Here is a 13,311-nt window from a genome sequence, read left to right as displayed (position 1 = left end):
TAAACAGTGATATGTAATTATATTTCTTTCTTTCGAAAATGTAAGAATTCACGATCTCCTATGTACCATTGCCATGGAATGAATAAATGTGTTTTTTCTTCCTACTCAAAAATTTTATATTTTGCACATGGGAATTACTGCAGGAACAACAACGCTACAATCTGAGGCGGCGGTGAAAACGTATTGTATTACTATTTTAAAAGTCTATCAGACCTACCAAATTTTGCATAGAATAAAACTTATCGGAAATCATTTTTAAAGAAACTTTTGTTATGTAACATTTTTCACAAAAAAACAATAATAAGCGAGATATTTCGATTTAATTCAAGTCCCGTTAAATGAAGTATTTTGAATGTCATATAGCCTGAAATCTAAATTACAACGAACTTAACTTATATTTCAGTTTTCATCGAAATCCGTTCAGCCATTATCGGGTGAAAAGGTAACAAACAGACAGACAGACAGACATACAAACAAAAATTTCAAAAAAGCGATTTTCGGTCTCAGGATGAATAAATTATACATGTTAACACCAATTATTTTTGGAAAAGGGGAAATTATCAGAAAATTTTCGGCTACATATTTATTATATTATATTATATTATATTATATTATATTATATTATATTATATTATATTATATTATATTATATTATATTATATTATATTATATTATATTATATTATATAAAAAGTGCGTTGATAACGGATGTACTCCGATAAGAAAGTTTTTAATTTGTTGTGGGGGCTCTTGAATCTCAGAAGCAACAACCTTTACAACAGCGCAACATAATCTGCTTGGCTCATTACCCAATTTTTTTTTGCATTGCATTTATTGCATATATAGTCTATTTTATGTATTTTAACACGATTCAATTGAGCATAGTTAAAATTTGAATTATAAAATAATGGATTGCTAAGCTAACGTACTATTACTGCATTCTAAATCAATACACTCTCGTTGTTCATTAATTCTCTGAGATTAAAATGAGTGTGTACATAAATATTATTTTAAGAAATACAGAAAACGAATGTACAAAAAAGGCTATCACATTTTCTGTGCATAGGAATAGTTTAATAACTTTCGATTGTTGCTGTCCAAGGCCCCTTTTTCGATTGTTGTTGCCCAAGGCCCCTTATAGACGAAGTCATTTATTTCATTGCACCGTCTTAGATGGCGTTATTTTAATTTTAAAACTCATTTATCTCATTAAATATCAGTCCTATCAAAATTTTGTAAATAATAAAACTTATCGGAAATCATGTTTAAAGAAACTTTTGTTATGTAACATTTTTCACAAAAATCAATAATAAGCGAGATATTTCGATTTATTTAATTCAGGCCCCCTTACAACCCCCCTTTTAAATAAAGTATTTTGAATACCATATAGCCTAAAATCTAAGTTACAACGAACTTAATTTATATTCCAATTTTCATATAAATCGGTTCAGCCATTATCGCGTGATAAGGTAACAAACATACAGACAGATATACAAACAAAAATTTCAAAAATGCGATTTTCGGTTTCAGGGTAGTTAATTATATATGTTAGGACCAATTATTTTTGGAAAATCGAAAATTACCAGAAAAATTTCGGCTACAGATTTATTATTAGTATAGATTTATTTATTTATTTATTTAATATTTTCCGTCTTTAGCATTAGAAGTTTACCATTGCGAGAGAACGAAATAACAATATTTTATTCTCTTTAAAATATGAATACATTAGGGATTCTCGAGCGACTGTCTAAAAAATCTTGAAACACGTGCGAAACTAACGTTTTAACCACTCGCCGTGTTGTCCACCTCCCCTTCGGATTCGTGGACAATCTTCACTTCTCGTGCTTAAAATATTATCATTTCGTAACTTCTTGCATTAATAGCTATTGTATACTGGGTAGCACAAAAACCACTTGATCTTATATTTTAAGATATCACTAAGGGATGATCATTTTGGCTGCATTATCTCAAGAATTCGTCTGGTTATTCGTTCCATTAATACAGAAGGAGAAATATTTTGAATATAAGAAGAAGGAATAAAAGCAAATAGTTTTTTTTTAGCGACATGTGATTTTTTTGTCACTCGATATAAATAGTTCATCATCCAACAGGTCCAACTGTGATAAGAAAATAAGATAAACAGGAGAAGGATTTGCAAAATAAAAACAGCATGGAGTTATGACATTTTATTATTATGTACATTGCATATTCGTAGATTTAACAGTTTTTTTTTTTCTTTGTCATAGTTTCATTTCGCTTTTGAGTTAAGTAAAATATGCTTCAAAATCTTGCTCTCATGAAAACTGTGAAAAAATGAGTTTTCAGGTTTTCTCAAATTAAAATAAATAAACTGAGAAATTTACAAAATTCTTCACAGTTCCAAAAAAATGCAAATTTTAATTTGTCAACTTTTATGTTGTATTTAAAAACAATATTAAATGGTTTTACATAGTCTCATAAAATCACTTATAATACAGCTTAAAATTACAAAACCTTCGCCCGTCACAGAATCAAGAATCTACTAAATTCCAGTCTATAATAAAATCCATTCTAAAATCCAGAATTTCGTTTACTTTGAAATAGTAAAACAAGAGTTGTCATATCACAATAAATTTTGGACCAGAACTTATAAACTGTGAAATGTAATTTACACTACAACCGTCAGAGAAAATTCTACGTTGTCACTGGCGTCATTAACTGTGTTGTATAGCTATCTATTTGATATTTATCACACATACTCGCCATTAGATATCTGTTTTAATACAAGACTGGAATAATATTTTCAACTGAATCAACGTAACAATTAATGTAGAAATAATGTTACTAAACTTAAAGAATTATTGTTACAGAATTTTCTGTCAAGCTCTCTTAAGGACAATAGTACGTCAGATTTCATAACTTACAGATCTTAGTGCTCTCATATTTACAAATTATAAATTCTGTTAGTGAAATTCTCATCTCAAAATCTATGAAGACTAATTCATAAAATGTAGATTTCAAAGATAATACTGAGGAATAATTATGAAAGGTTGTATATAGCTATCTGAAGATCCAGCAACATTTCAGAAATTGGACATGTAAAACATATTTATTAATTTAGGGATTACGTAATTCTCTGTTTTTTTTCGGAAAACCCAGTCAACTGATAAAATGACAGTAGAATACTTCCACATTTAGAAATTGTTAACTTTTTGTTTCAATTACCTGAACGCATGGGGAAAATATTTTGCAAAATGTAAATATAAATTCTGTCATATTATGAAGTTTTCAGTATAGTTAATTACGGTAAACTGGTAACATTTCATATAAACTGTAGATATAAATGCTCTCATATCTGGCGATAGGAAGTACTCTAAGGTATATGCAGATCTATTGATAAAATTTTGTAACACAGTACAGAGATAAAATTCACAAGTCTATATTAAGGTCTATGAGTAACACTTCATTATAAATTGTAGGTATAAAAGCTCTTGTATCCATAGATTTTAAAATTTTTCTGTATAGTTATCTAAAAGTATATTGATAAAATACATACGTACGAAGATTAAAAAACCTAGGAAACCAGTCTTTGAAGTAAAATGGATGTTTCTAAAAATTAAATGTAAATTTTTCCATATTTGGAGAATAAAAAATTTGAATAAATGTGGCAGTTAAATGAGCGAATTTCTTTTAAAGAAAATGTACTAGAACTTACGAAATTATCTGTATAGCTAGTCCATACCCAGGCATAAAATTATTTTCGTCTATGTATTCAGATTCGTAAGTAGGGAAATCCAGCTCAAAGCATAGTCCTTTGTCAAAAAGTCTGTTTACGTCCTCGTACAAGCTTTGCGCTTTGAATCGAGTTCTTCGTTCGTCGCGTCCGTCGAGGGACTGGACATTGTACGTCACCATGAACTCCGAGGACGAGTTTTCGCATGCGATGTACTGCACAGTTTCCTGGAACTTATCCTGTGTTATCCTGAGGCTCTGCCAGAACATCTCGTCCCTCTCGATGACCAGATTCACCTCGCTGAACCAGTGGGAGCCGCCCCGCTGCATGTTCCTGCGTCCCAGCGTGCAAGCGAACTTGTACACGGCATCGTGGATTTCCAGGACGTGGTACAGCAGTTCGCGCCTCGAACCCAGCCATCCGCACTTCTGCACGTGCGGTATGCCTTCTCCCGCTCTGCAGTCCACAACCATGTCGTCGCACGATACTTCCAGGGTGTTGTTCATTGCACACACCACATTGCAGTGCCGGCACTTTATAGCATGCGGGATGTCCCTGAAATAACGTGGATTACGGTGAATAGATCTGTGTTAAGGCTGGTTCACAATAAACCGGAAACGGAAACGGCAACAAGAACGAGAACGGAAATAATGTTAAAATAAATGTATTTAAATGTGAGCGTTCACACTAGTTAATTGTGAATCCTCACATTTAAATACATTTATTTTAACAATATTTCCCTTCTCGTTCTCGTTGTCGTTTCCGTTCCAGGTTTATTGTGAACCAGCCTTTACAGACAAGATGAAGACTATGGAACAGTTCTTTTGGAATATTTTCACAATAGAAGAGTTCAAATGTATATTTTGTGGGCAATCACAGACTGTCAGAAACGTTAAATCGAAAAAAAAAAGTACTAGCATCGATACTTTGAGCAGTGGTTACAAGGTTTTTCGTACTTCCCCCTATCTCTGCTGTAGAGCTTAAGGCCCATTCACAATGAAAATTAAATATAACCGTAACATAAACACAAGTTTGCGGCCAGGTTACCAAATGGAATCATTCACAATGATTCACATAAACACTGCCATTAACATTACCGTAAGACGTAAACATGAAAGTTTGCAAACTCCAAACTTTCATGCTTATGCTTACGTGATTTGCAAACAGAACACAATCGTGGAGCGCTGAAGTATACGACAGAGTATGAGGAAATGGCGTCCTTGTTATGTTTCCATGGTTACCAAGTATGTTTGCTGTTATGTTCATGTTCCCATCGTGAATGAAGGTACGACTTCTTGGTTTTACCGTAACGTTTACATTCTTAAAGGCCCATTCACAATGAAAATTAAACATAACCGTAACATAAACACAAGTTTGCGGCCAGGTTACCAAATGGAATCATTCACAATGATTCACATAAACACTGTCATTAACATTACCGTAAGACGTTAACATGAAAGTTTACAAACTCCAAACTTTCATGCTTATGCTTAGCCTACGTGATTTGCAAACAGAACACAATCGTGGAGCGCTGAAGTATACGACAGAATATGAGGAAATGGCGTCGTTGTTATGTTTCCATGGTTACCAAGTATGTTTGCTGTTATGTTTATGTTCCCATCGTGAATGATGGTACGACTTCTTGATTTTACCGTAACGTTTACATTCTTAAGTTGACGCTTACGTTATGTTTAATTTTCATTGTGAATGAGCCTTTAGAGAGGGAGACTTGAGGGATAATTGCATGTTAGGAATGAGATGCCTTCCCTGATAATGTAATATTGCTGCAATGAGATTATTATTATTATTATTATTATTATTATTATTATTATTATTATTATTATTATTATTATTATTAAGCCTTGTAAGGTATTGGCTGCTGAGTTAAAAAAAGTACCACTGCACTCTGTCCTGACAAACAATTTTTCAGTTATAAATTTCTAAAATTTCTAGGTTCTTCAGATTGTCCGAATATCTATGCCCAGGTCTTCCCAGTGGTCTTTTCCCTAAAGGAGTTTCTGTGAACAGCCTTTTTACTCTTCTTTCTTATGGAACACTTAGCTCAACCCGGCAGTGGGTCCCTTGTTCAAGGTTACGGATAGGGCAGAGAGACTCTCTAGCTGTGGTGAAAGCAGTCTCTTCAGGGGAAGGAGAGCCCAAAATCAAACCCTGGTCCTGGTCCTCCAAGTTGGAAGTTGTCCTTCACGCTAACAACCCGATCATGAGATCCTTTCACTAGAAATAAACTGTTGTGAATCTCAATTACAATATAGCCAAACATGCGTTTATTATTATTGTCATTATTATTATTATTATTATTATTATTATTATTATTATTATTATTATTATTATTTTCCTCTTATTTATTCGCCCGATTTCATACTCTCTCTCGCTATAATATTAATCATCTCTGTATTCCTCATCTTTCACTAATGCTACCTGTCGTCACTGGAACACACTGCCGCCTGACGTCAAAGGCTGCCGAACCTTAAAATCTTTCAAATCAAAGTTAGAAAATTATCTTATGATGAGCTGCCAAATTAACCTCTTCCCTTACTATATATTTTACCAGTTTTGTGAAAAAAAGTGTCATATTTTTTTATTTTCGTAAAGAGGTCATTTAATATTGCAGAATCACTGTACATCACTAATTTTCTTACATACTTAAAAATCACTATGCAATAGACAATGGGACTGAAACGAGTTAACTCGGGTTAATAAATTTTGACACATGTTAGCAACCCGAGTTAACTCGGGATAATAAGGGAACTGGTTAACTGTTATCACGTATTCACTACATTTCTTTTATTCTAGTGATATTTATCTTATTTTATATGTTTTTGTTTTCATTATATTTCCCGATAATGGTAATAGGCCTATCTATAATGTGATAACTTGAGCTACTTATTATAATCATAATTTTCTTTACTGTGTGAACCTAAAAATACCGTGTTCATTGTATGCTTTGTACTTCACTATTTATTAGTATTATTATTACTATTATTATTATTATTATTATTATTATTATTATTATTATTATTATTATTATTATCATTATTATTAATATTTGAAAAAGTACCTAGTAAATGGAATGAATCATCATATCTAAGATTTATATTTTTTATGCACGACCATGCCGAAATGTAGTAATTATACACCTGGTAGTAGTCCTTTAATGCACCTCATTAAAGTACACCTATTCATTATAATTCAGTTGTTCAGCCAATGACAAATCACCTTGGTACCATTACAAATCCGCCAGTATCGATTATTCTCGGATATGCAATCGAAAGACAATTAGCGAAAAGTCACGGAGGCCGGAAATCCAATACTGTCGCAGAAGGTTATGTTCTGTTACTATAATAATTAGCGTTAATTGTAAATAATATTCCAATAAATTCAATTTGTCATCTCGTTTTTCAATTCTAAATCAATTTCCTGATTATATCAAGAATAATGTTCTCTAGGATATATCAAGGTCAATGATATTCGTGCCTCGGAAAAAAATCAATACTTTCGCGTCTGCGCACATCTCACAATTCAGGTCAGTTCCGTTCGTCACTCACATAACCATAACATGAAAACTTATGAATAATTTCAAGTTAGGAATATGGTCGAGCATAAAAAGTCGTATGAAACTTGCCTATAATGGTAATTAAGACGCTCGTATGAAAATTATGAAACTCGCTTGCGCTCGTTTCATAAACTAACATACTCGCGTCTTAATTACTGCAATTATAGGCTCGTTGCATAATGTACTACTGAGTGTTCAGTTCAAAGTGTGTCATGGCTCGCTGTATGTCGTCATGTGGCTAGCCGATGAGCCTAGAGAATTCAATCTTACATCTCCGCAAAGGCGTATTACCTATATGCAAGAGAAGTTGCCTACCAAGTACGGCGTTCATTCTGAAGAGTACTTACCGATACGCACGGTAACGCCTGCAGTGGCAGGAATGTGAACTGTTTGGAAACACGTACTGAGGTGAGTTTTTTCTTACTGTCGGGATATGGGGAGAGGGTTAAGACAATTATTTACGTACAATATTTGTTGACATTAACTTCGACGGTCAACATGGACACGGAGCATTTGATTTGTATTGTGGAATGTTGCCGTACGCAACCGATGATAACAAATACCCTGGGTACGACTTGCCCGCACAAAACACAGTTCGAAAGAGGTTATAGTAGCACACAGGCCGTACAGACCGCCATCTGTTGCTACGACGTTCAAGTTATACCGTATACGTTCTTAAGTTCAGATTGAACGCCTTGATTAATAGGCAACTTCTCTGACATAAAAGCTGAACTCGCTTCAAATCGCTGACTCACCAACAGTGACGTCATGACACACTTTGAAATGAACACCCAGTATTTTACTTCCTATAGTATGTCGACATGTCAATATGCCAGTAATTATTTTCTTTTCTTCTGACGATTGAGTTCTTCAGTCACTGGTAGCATTCTTATAATGCTAATACCAGGCTCCGAGCTCAACCTTGTCAGTCTTCCTCAAAGTGGGAAGACGAGTGATCTAAGGAGGGTACCTGGCGAATCTGGCATAAATGAACTTAGAGTGTGTCTTAAGTAAAAGTCTCTGAACGAAATCTTAAACGTTCGCCCCTGAAATTACCATCCCCGATAAGAACACAAAGTTTTTAAACATACTTACGACTCGCTTGTATATTTACCTCTGGTACGGACACAATCTCAGCATGCAGGAAGGGCAGATCACATGGTTCCTGATGCAGAACGTGTGTGTTTTGATTATAATAGCCGAGCAAACTACACATCGCATTGGTGGACACCTAACATCATGTCCGCTTACAATTGGCAACGTTTCTACTTGATCTCCCGCCTCGTTACGTTGTGAACTGAGCTCTTGATCACCACAAAGGATTCTAATAATCCTCCTTAGTGACAATCGCTCCTTCCAATCCAGAGATTTCCTAGTTTCTTCTACTGGGCATCCTGCGTCCGAAGTTCGTTGCTGTGTACTTACTGATGATTCGGGAAATTCAGATGTATCTGTCCTTGGCATACCATGCAGCAGTTCCAGGATGTGAACAGGTTCCAATTCTCTGATCAGTATTGCCGATCGTTGTCCGTGTATTTGAAATTGCACCGAGTCTGGATGTCTGAAAGTGGTGTGGAAGCTTCCTTCGTTCATTACCGGCAATCTTCGGAAGTACTGCAGGACTTGTGGTTGTTCCAAGATCCATGTTGTGTCCTGCCATCTGAATGAGCCTGAAAAATTCAGAAAATTCCTGTTGGCGTATTCAGACAACAGAAGCGTGATCCTAAAATATTTCTCCTGCTTTTTAGATTCTAGACTACTGATCAGATACATTTCAAATAAATCTGGTAATGCAAATTGTTCAAGAGAAAACGGTTCTTTCTCTAGGTTTTGACTTTCTTGTACATTTAGCTGCCCCGACTGATTATCTTGTTCGGAAGACTTCAGGTTGTCTAATGTTTTCTGTTTTATTATTATTTTGTTAATAGATGTCATTTTATCTGTTAATTCATGTTTCTGAAATGTTTGTTTGCTGGTAGATGCCTGAGTCTCTGTCGATACCTGAAATGTTTGTCTTGTGGTAGGTACTAGAGTCCCTGTTGATTGCTGTTGCTGAAATGTTTGTCTTCTGATAGGCTCCGGCATTTGTGTTGTTTCCTGTCCTTTAAATGTCTGCACTGTGTTAGGTTCCAGGTTTCCTCTTGATTCCTGTAGCTGAAGTGTTTGCCTTCTGGTAAGTTCCCGAGTCTCTGCAGTTTCCTCTTGCTTTAATGTTTGTACTGTGGCAGATACTACGGATCCTATTGATTTCTGTTGCTGAAATGTTTGTTTTCTGGCAGGTTCCCGGGTCTGTGTAATTTCCTCTTGCTTAAATGATTGCTTGCTAGTAGAAGCTATATTTTCTGTAGATCCTCGCTGAATATGTATATCTACGAGTGTGCTCGGTTGTGAACGATTATTTGGTGATGACGTTTTCCTGAATCTTTTCTTTTTGAGAGATCCCCGATTCTCAAATTGTTTCGTCATACCAACCTCTTGTTCGATGGAAGCTGGACATTCTGGAGGTCTCTGTTGCAAAACTATCGGTTGGTTTGGAGTTGTTATGTTTGTTGTTGGTATAAGTAGTGGGTTATTGATTACCATATTTCCTGGTGTTTCTAGTTGCACAATGTCTTGTCCTGTGTAAGGTGTTGTGATTGTCTGTGGTACAGGTTGTACAAGTTGAGGTTGGTTATGTAATACCAGACTTTGCAACGGCACAGACTGCAAAAATACTGGTTGCGCAGAAAATGGAGTGTGTGTCGGTAAAATATATGGACTAAGGGCTTGCTGCACAGAAGATACTATGGGTCCCAGTATAGTAGGTAATAATACTCCTTGTTGCACCGATAATGCTACGTGTTCAGTTGGGAAAGACTGTGTAAATGACTGTTGTATGGGTGATGCTGTGTACCCAATTGGAGATGATTGCATATATGCTTGTGGTATATAAGACGCAGTGTGTACAGGTGGGACGGGTGTAAATGGTTGTTGCAAATAAGATGCTGTTAATGACTGCTGAATGGGCGATGCTGTGTATCCAGAGTGCACAAATGTTTGTGGCATATAGGACGCTGCTGTGTGTACCGATGAGGAAGGTTGTATATATCCTTGTTGCATTGAAGGTTCTGTGTGTCCTTGTGCAAGACTTGGTACTACAAATGTTTGTTGCATTGGAGATTCTGTGTGTGCTGGTGGAACGGATTGTTTAAATGGTTGTTGCATAGATGATGCTGTGTATGCAGGTGGAACAGATTGTATAAATGGTCGTTGCACAGAAGATGCTATGTGTCCTGATGGAGCAGATTGTATAAATGATTGTTGCATGTAAGATGCTGTGTGTGTAGTTGGAACAGGTTGTATAAATGGTCGTTGCACAGAAGATGCTGTGTGTCCTGATGGAACAGATTGTATAAATGATTGTTGCATGGAAGATGCTGTGTGTGCAGGTGGAACTGGTTGTATAAATGGTTGTTGCACAGAAGATGCTGTGTGTCCTGATGGAACAGATTGTATAAATGATTGTTGCACAGAAGATGTGTGTACAGGTGGAACAGATTGTGTAAATGGTTGTTGCACAGAAGATGCCGTGTGTACTGATGGAACAGATTGTATAAATAATTGTTGCACAGAAGATGTGTGTACAGGTGGAACAGATTGTGTAAATGGTTGTTGCACAGAAGATGCCGTGTGTACTGATGGAACAGATTGTATAAATAATTGTTGCACGGAAGATGTGTGTACAGGTGGAACAGATTGTGTAAATGGTTGTTGCACAAAAGATGCCGTGTGTACTGGTGGAACAGATTGTACAAATGATTGTTTCAAAGAAGATGGTATGTGCCCCGATAGAACAGGTTCTACAAAAGATTGTTGAACAGAAGATGCTGTGTATTCTGATGGAATAGGTTGTAACAATGTATGCGGAACAGAAGATAATACCGATGAAATAGGTTGAGAATACACTTGTGTGTGAGAAACAGCATTTTCTTGTGGCGGCGGTTGCTCTAAAGATCGTTGATTTAGTGACTCCAGAATTTCTGGTCCTGCTTGCGTATAAATTTGTTGATTTGGAACAGACGAATATTCTGGTAATTCTGTTTGTGTGAATTCTTGTTCACCGGATTGTTTCACATATTCCGATGACTTTGGTAGGAGAAGTCTTAATTGGTATTTCGATTTATTTTTCTGTTCTCTAAACAGTGATAGTGTTTTTAGTGATCTTATTTCTCCAGAACTTTGTTTGGTTGGATGTGGCATATTTTGAAATTGTCCACGTTGTTTATAGCTTTGTTGTGTGGGTGATGACAGTTTTCTTGAGTCTGGTAGTTCAGAATCTTGTTGGTCGGGGTGCTGCTGTTCTTCCAATACTTCTTGTTTCCATCCTTCTTGTTCTGGTAATGGCGGATTCCTTGATGATTCTTGTTGACAGGGAAATCTCTGTTTTTCGAATAGTTCCTCTTGTTTGAGGTCTTGTCGTGTGGATAATGGCGGATTCTTGGGTGATTCAGGTTCAGAATCTTGCTGACAGGGAAAATTCTGTAGTGATTCCTCTCGTTTGATTCCTTGTAGTTTGAATAATGGCGGATATCTTGATGATTCTCGTTGTTCAGAAATTTGTTGGCCGAAAAACTGCTGTTCTTCAAATGGCTCCCCTTGTTTTCGGCTTTCTTTTTTGAATAATATGACATTCCTTGAGGATTCTGGTTGTTCAGAATGTTGTTGGCACGGAAACTTCTGTTTTTCGGAGTGTCCTTCTTGTTTGAGTAGTGCCGAATTCTTTGATGATTCTGATCGTTCAGAATCTTCTTGGTTGGAAGATTCCTGACCAATTGATTGCAACATAATATTCCATCTTCGACTTGTTGATGGCTGTCCTATGAAGCACTGTTCTTGTTGCTTGTAATTCTTCACGCCCCTGCGATCTACAATAGGTGACCTTCGTCTTCGACGTGTGAATAGCTGCCAACCACTTGAATCTTCATCTTGTTGCAACTGCGACGATTCATCAAGACTCTCATGCCCTGAAGATATGCTTTCATCGCCCCTTTCCATGGTTCTGAAAAGAATACTCAACATAAATCAAAATACACAAATACTATGACCCGATTGAACAAGGGCAATGAATCTCAATAGGGAGGCCGCGGTCTTCTGGCGATCAGAGAGCGTGTTATGGAAAGCCGCGAACGAAATAATAATAATAATAATAATAATAATAATAATAATAATAATAATAATAATAATAATTATAAAAATGATGTTTAAAATTCTTCTATGAAAATTTATTAACAGACTTTTTTTTGTGTTTAATAAAAGTATACTTAATGAAATTATTTTTTTAAAGTAGATTATTATTTACAAAGTGTCCCATTGAGGGTAGCCCTTACGGACTCACATATCCTCAAAAAATATATATACATAATTCGATGGCTTAGTGCACACATATGTTAAGTACAGATTTCGGTCAAATTTAGTTAAGTACAAAATCGAACTCCTGTTAGATGTATCTTTACTGTGCACAAATGTGGGAAGTGAATAATAAGATTTTCCTATGTTATGTTCACTTTTTGAGAATAGATGTTAATTGAAGTGAAATTAAGTATTGAAAATTAAAACTTGTTTTTCTCAAAATTAAGAAATTAGCACTTACCACATGTGTGCACTAAGATGGATAATGAAATAAAAAAAAATGAAACAAAGAAAAGGGCATGAAAAATTACAATTGCTATTAATGTGACATCATATGATTAATCAGGATCTGACAGGATTTTTTTTAACACTTATCACAATGTCATCACTCCCTTTTGCCTAACAAAGGCAACATGTTTTCATTAGAACAGAATAAAAGAGAGACGAAGAATTAATTCGTCTGCTTATCGTTCATTTTTGGGATCAATAAAATTAAAACAGCTGTCATGTTACGAAGACAACTATATACACACTTCCGATCTCTCTCTGAATGTTCGGAAGCCACCGGCGTAGCTCTACCGGCTAAGGCGCTTGCCTGCCGATCCGGAGATGCGCTCGGGCGCGGGTTCGATTCCCAC

General features: G+C 35.7%; 1 protein-coding gene across 1 annotated transcript; it reads right to left on the bottom strand.

The window, feature by feature from the left end:
* Nucleotides 1–3,364: 3,364 nt before the first annotated feature.
* LOC138702159 (uncharacterized) lies at nt 3,365–12,319 on the bottom strand. Its single transcript, XM_069829766.1, has 2 exons — nt 8,400–12,319; nt 3,365–4,266 (listed from the first exon to the last, which is right to left on the bottom strand). The coding sequence occupies exons 1-2, from the start codon at nt 12,317–12,319 to the stop codon at nt 3,690–3,692; spliced, it is 4,497 nt and encodes a 1,498-aa protein (XP_069685867.1). The 3' UTR covers nt 3,365–3,689.
* Nucleotides 12,320–13,311: the final 992 nt, after the last annotated feature.

Source organism: Periplaneta americana, chromosome 6, assembly GCF_040183065.1.
Source record: "Periplaneta americana isolate PAMFEO1 chromosome 6, P.americana_PAMFEO1_priV1, whole genome shotgun sequence".
In the NCBI taxonomy this organism is placed as follows: domain Eukaryota; kingdom Metazoa; phylum Arthropoda; class Insecta; order Blattodea; family Blattidae; genus Periplaneta; species Periplaneta americana.
Note: the sequence above shows the minus strand (reverse complement) of the source record. Positions and strands in the feature narration are given on the sequence as shown.

Coding starts and splice junctions, on each gene's coding strand:
- LOC138702159 (XM_069829766.1), bottom strand. CDS start 12,319: ATGGAAAGGGGCGATGAAAGCATATCTTCAGGGCATGAGAGTCTTGAT. Junction 4,267..8,399: donor AGATTGTGTCCGTACCAGAG/GTAAATATACAA, acceptor ACGTTATTTCAG/GGACATCCCGCATGCTATAA.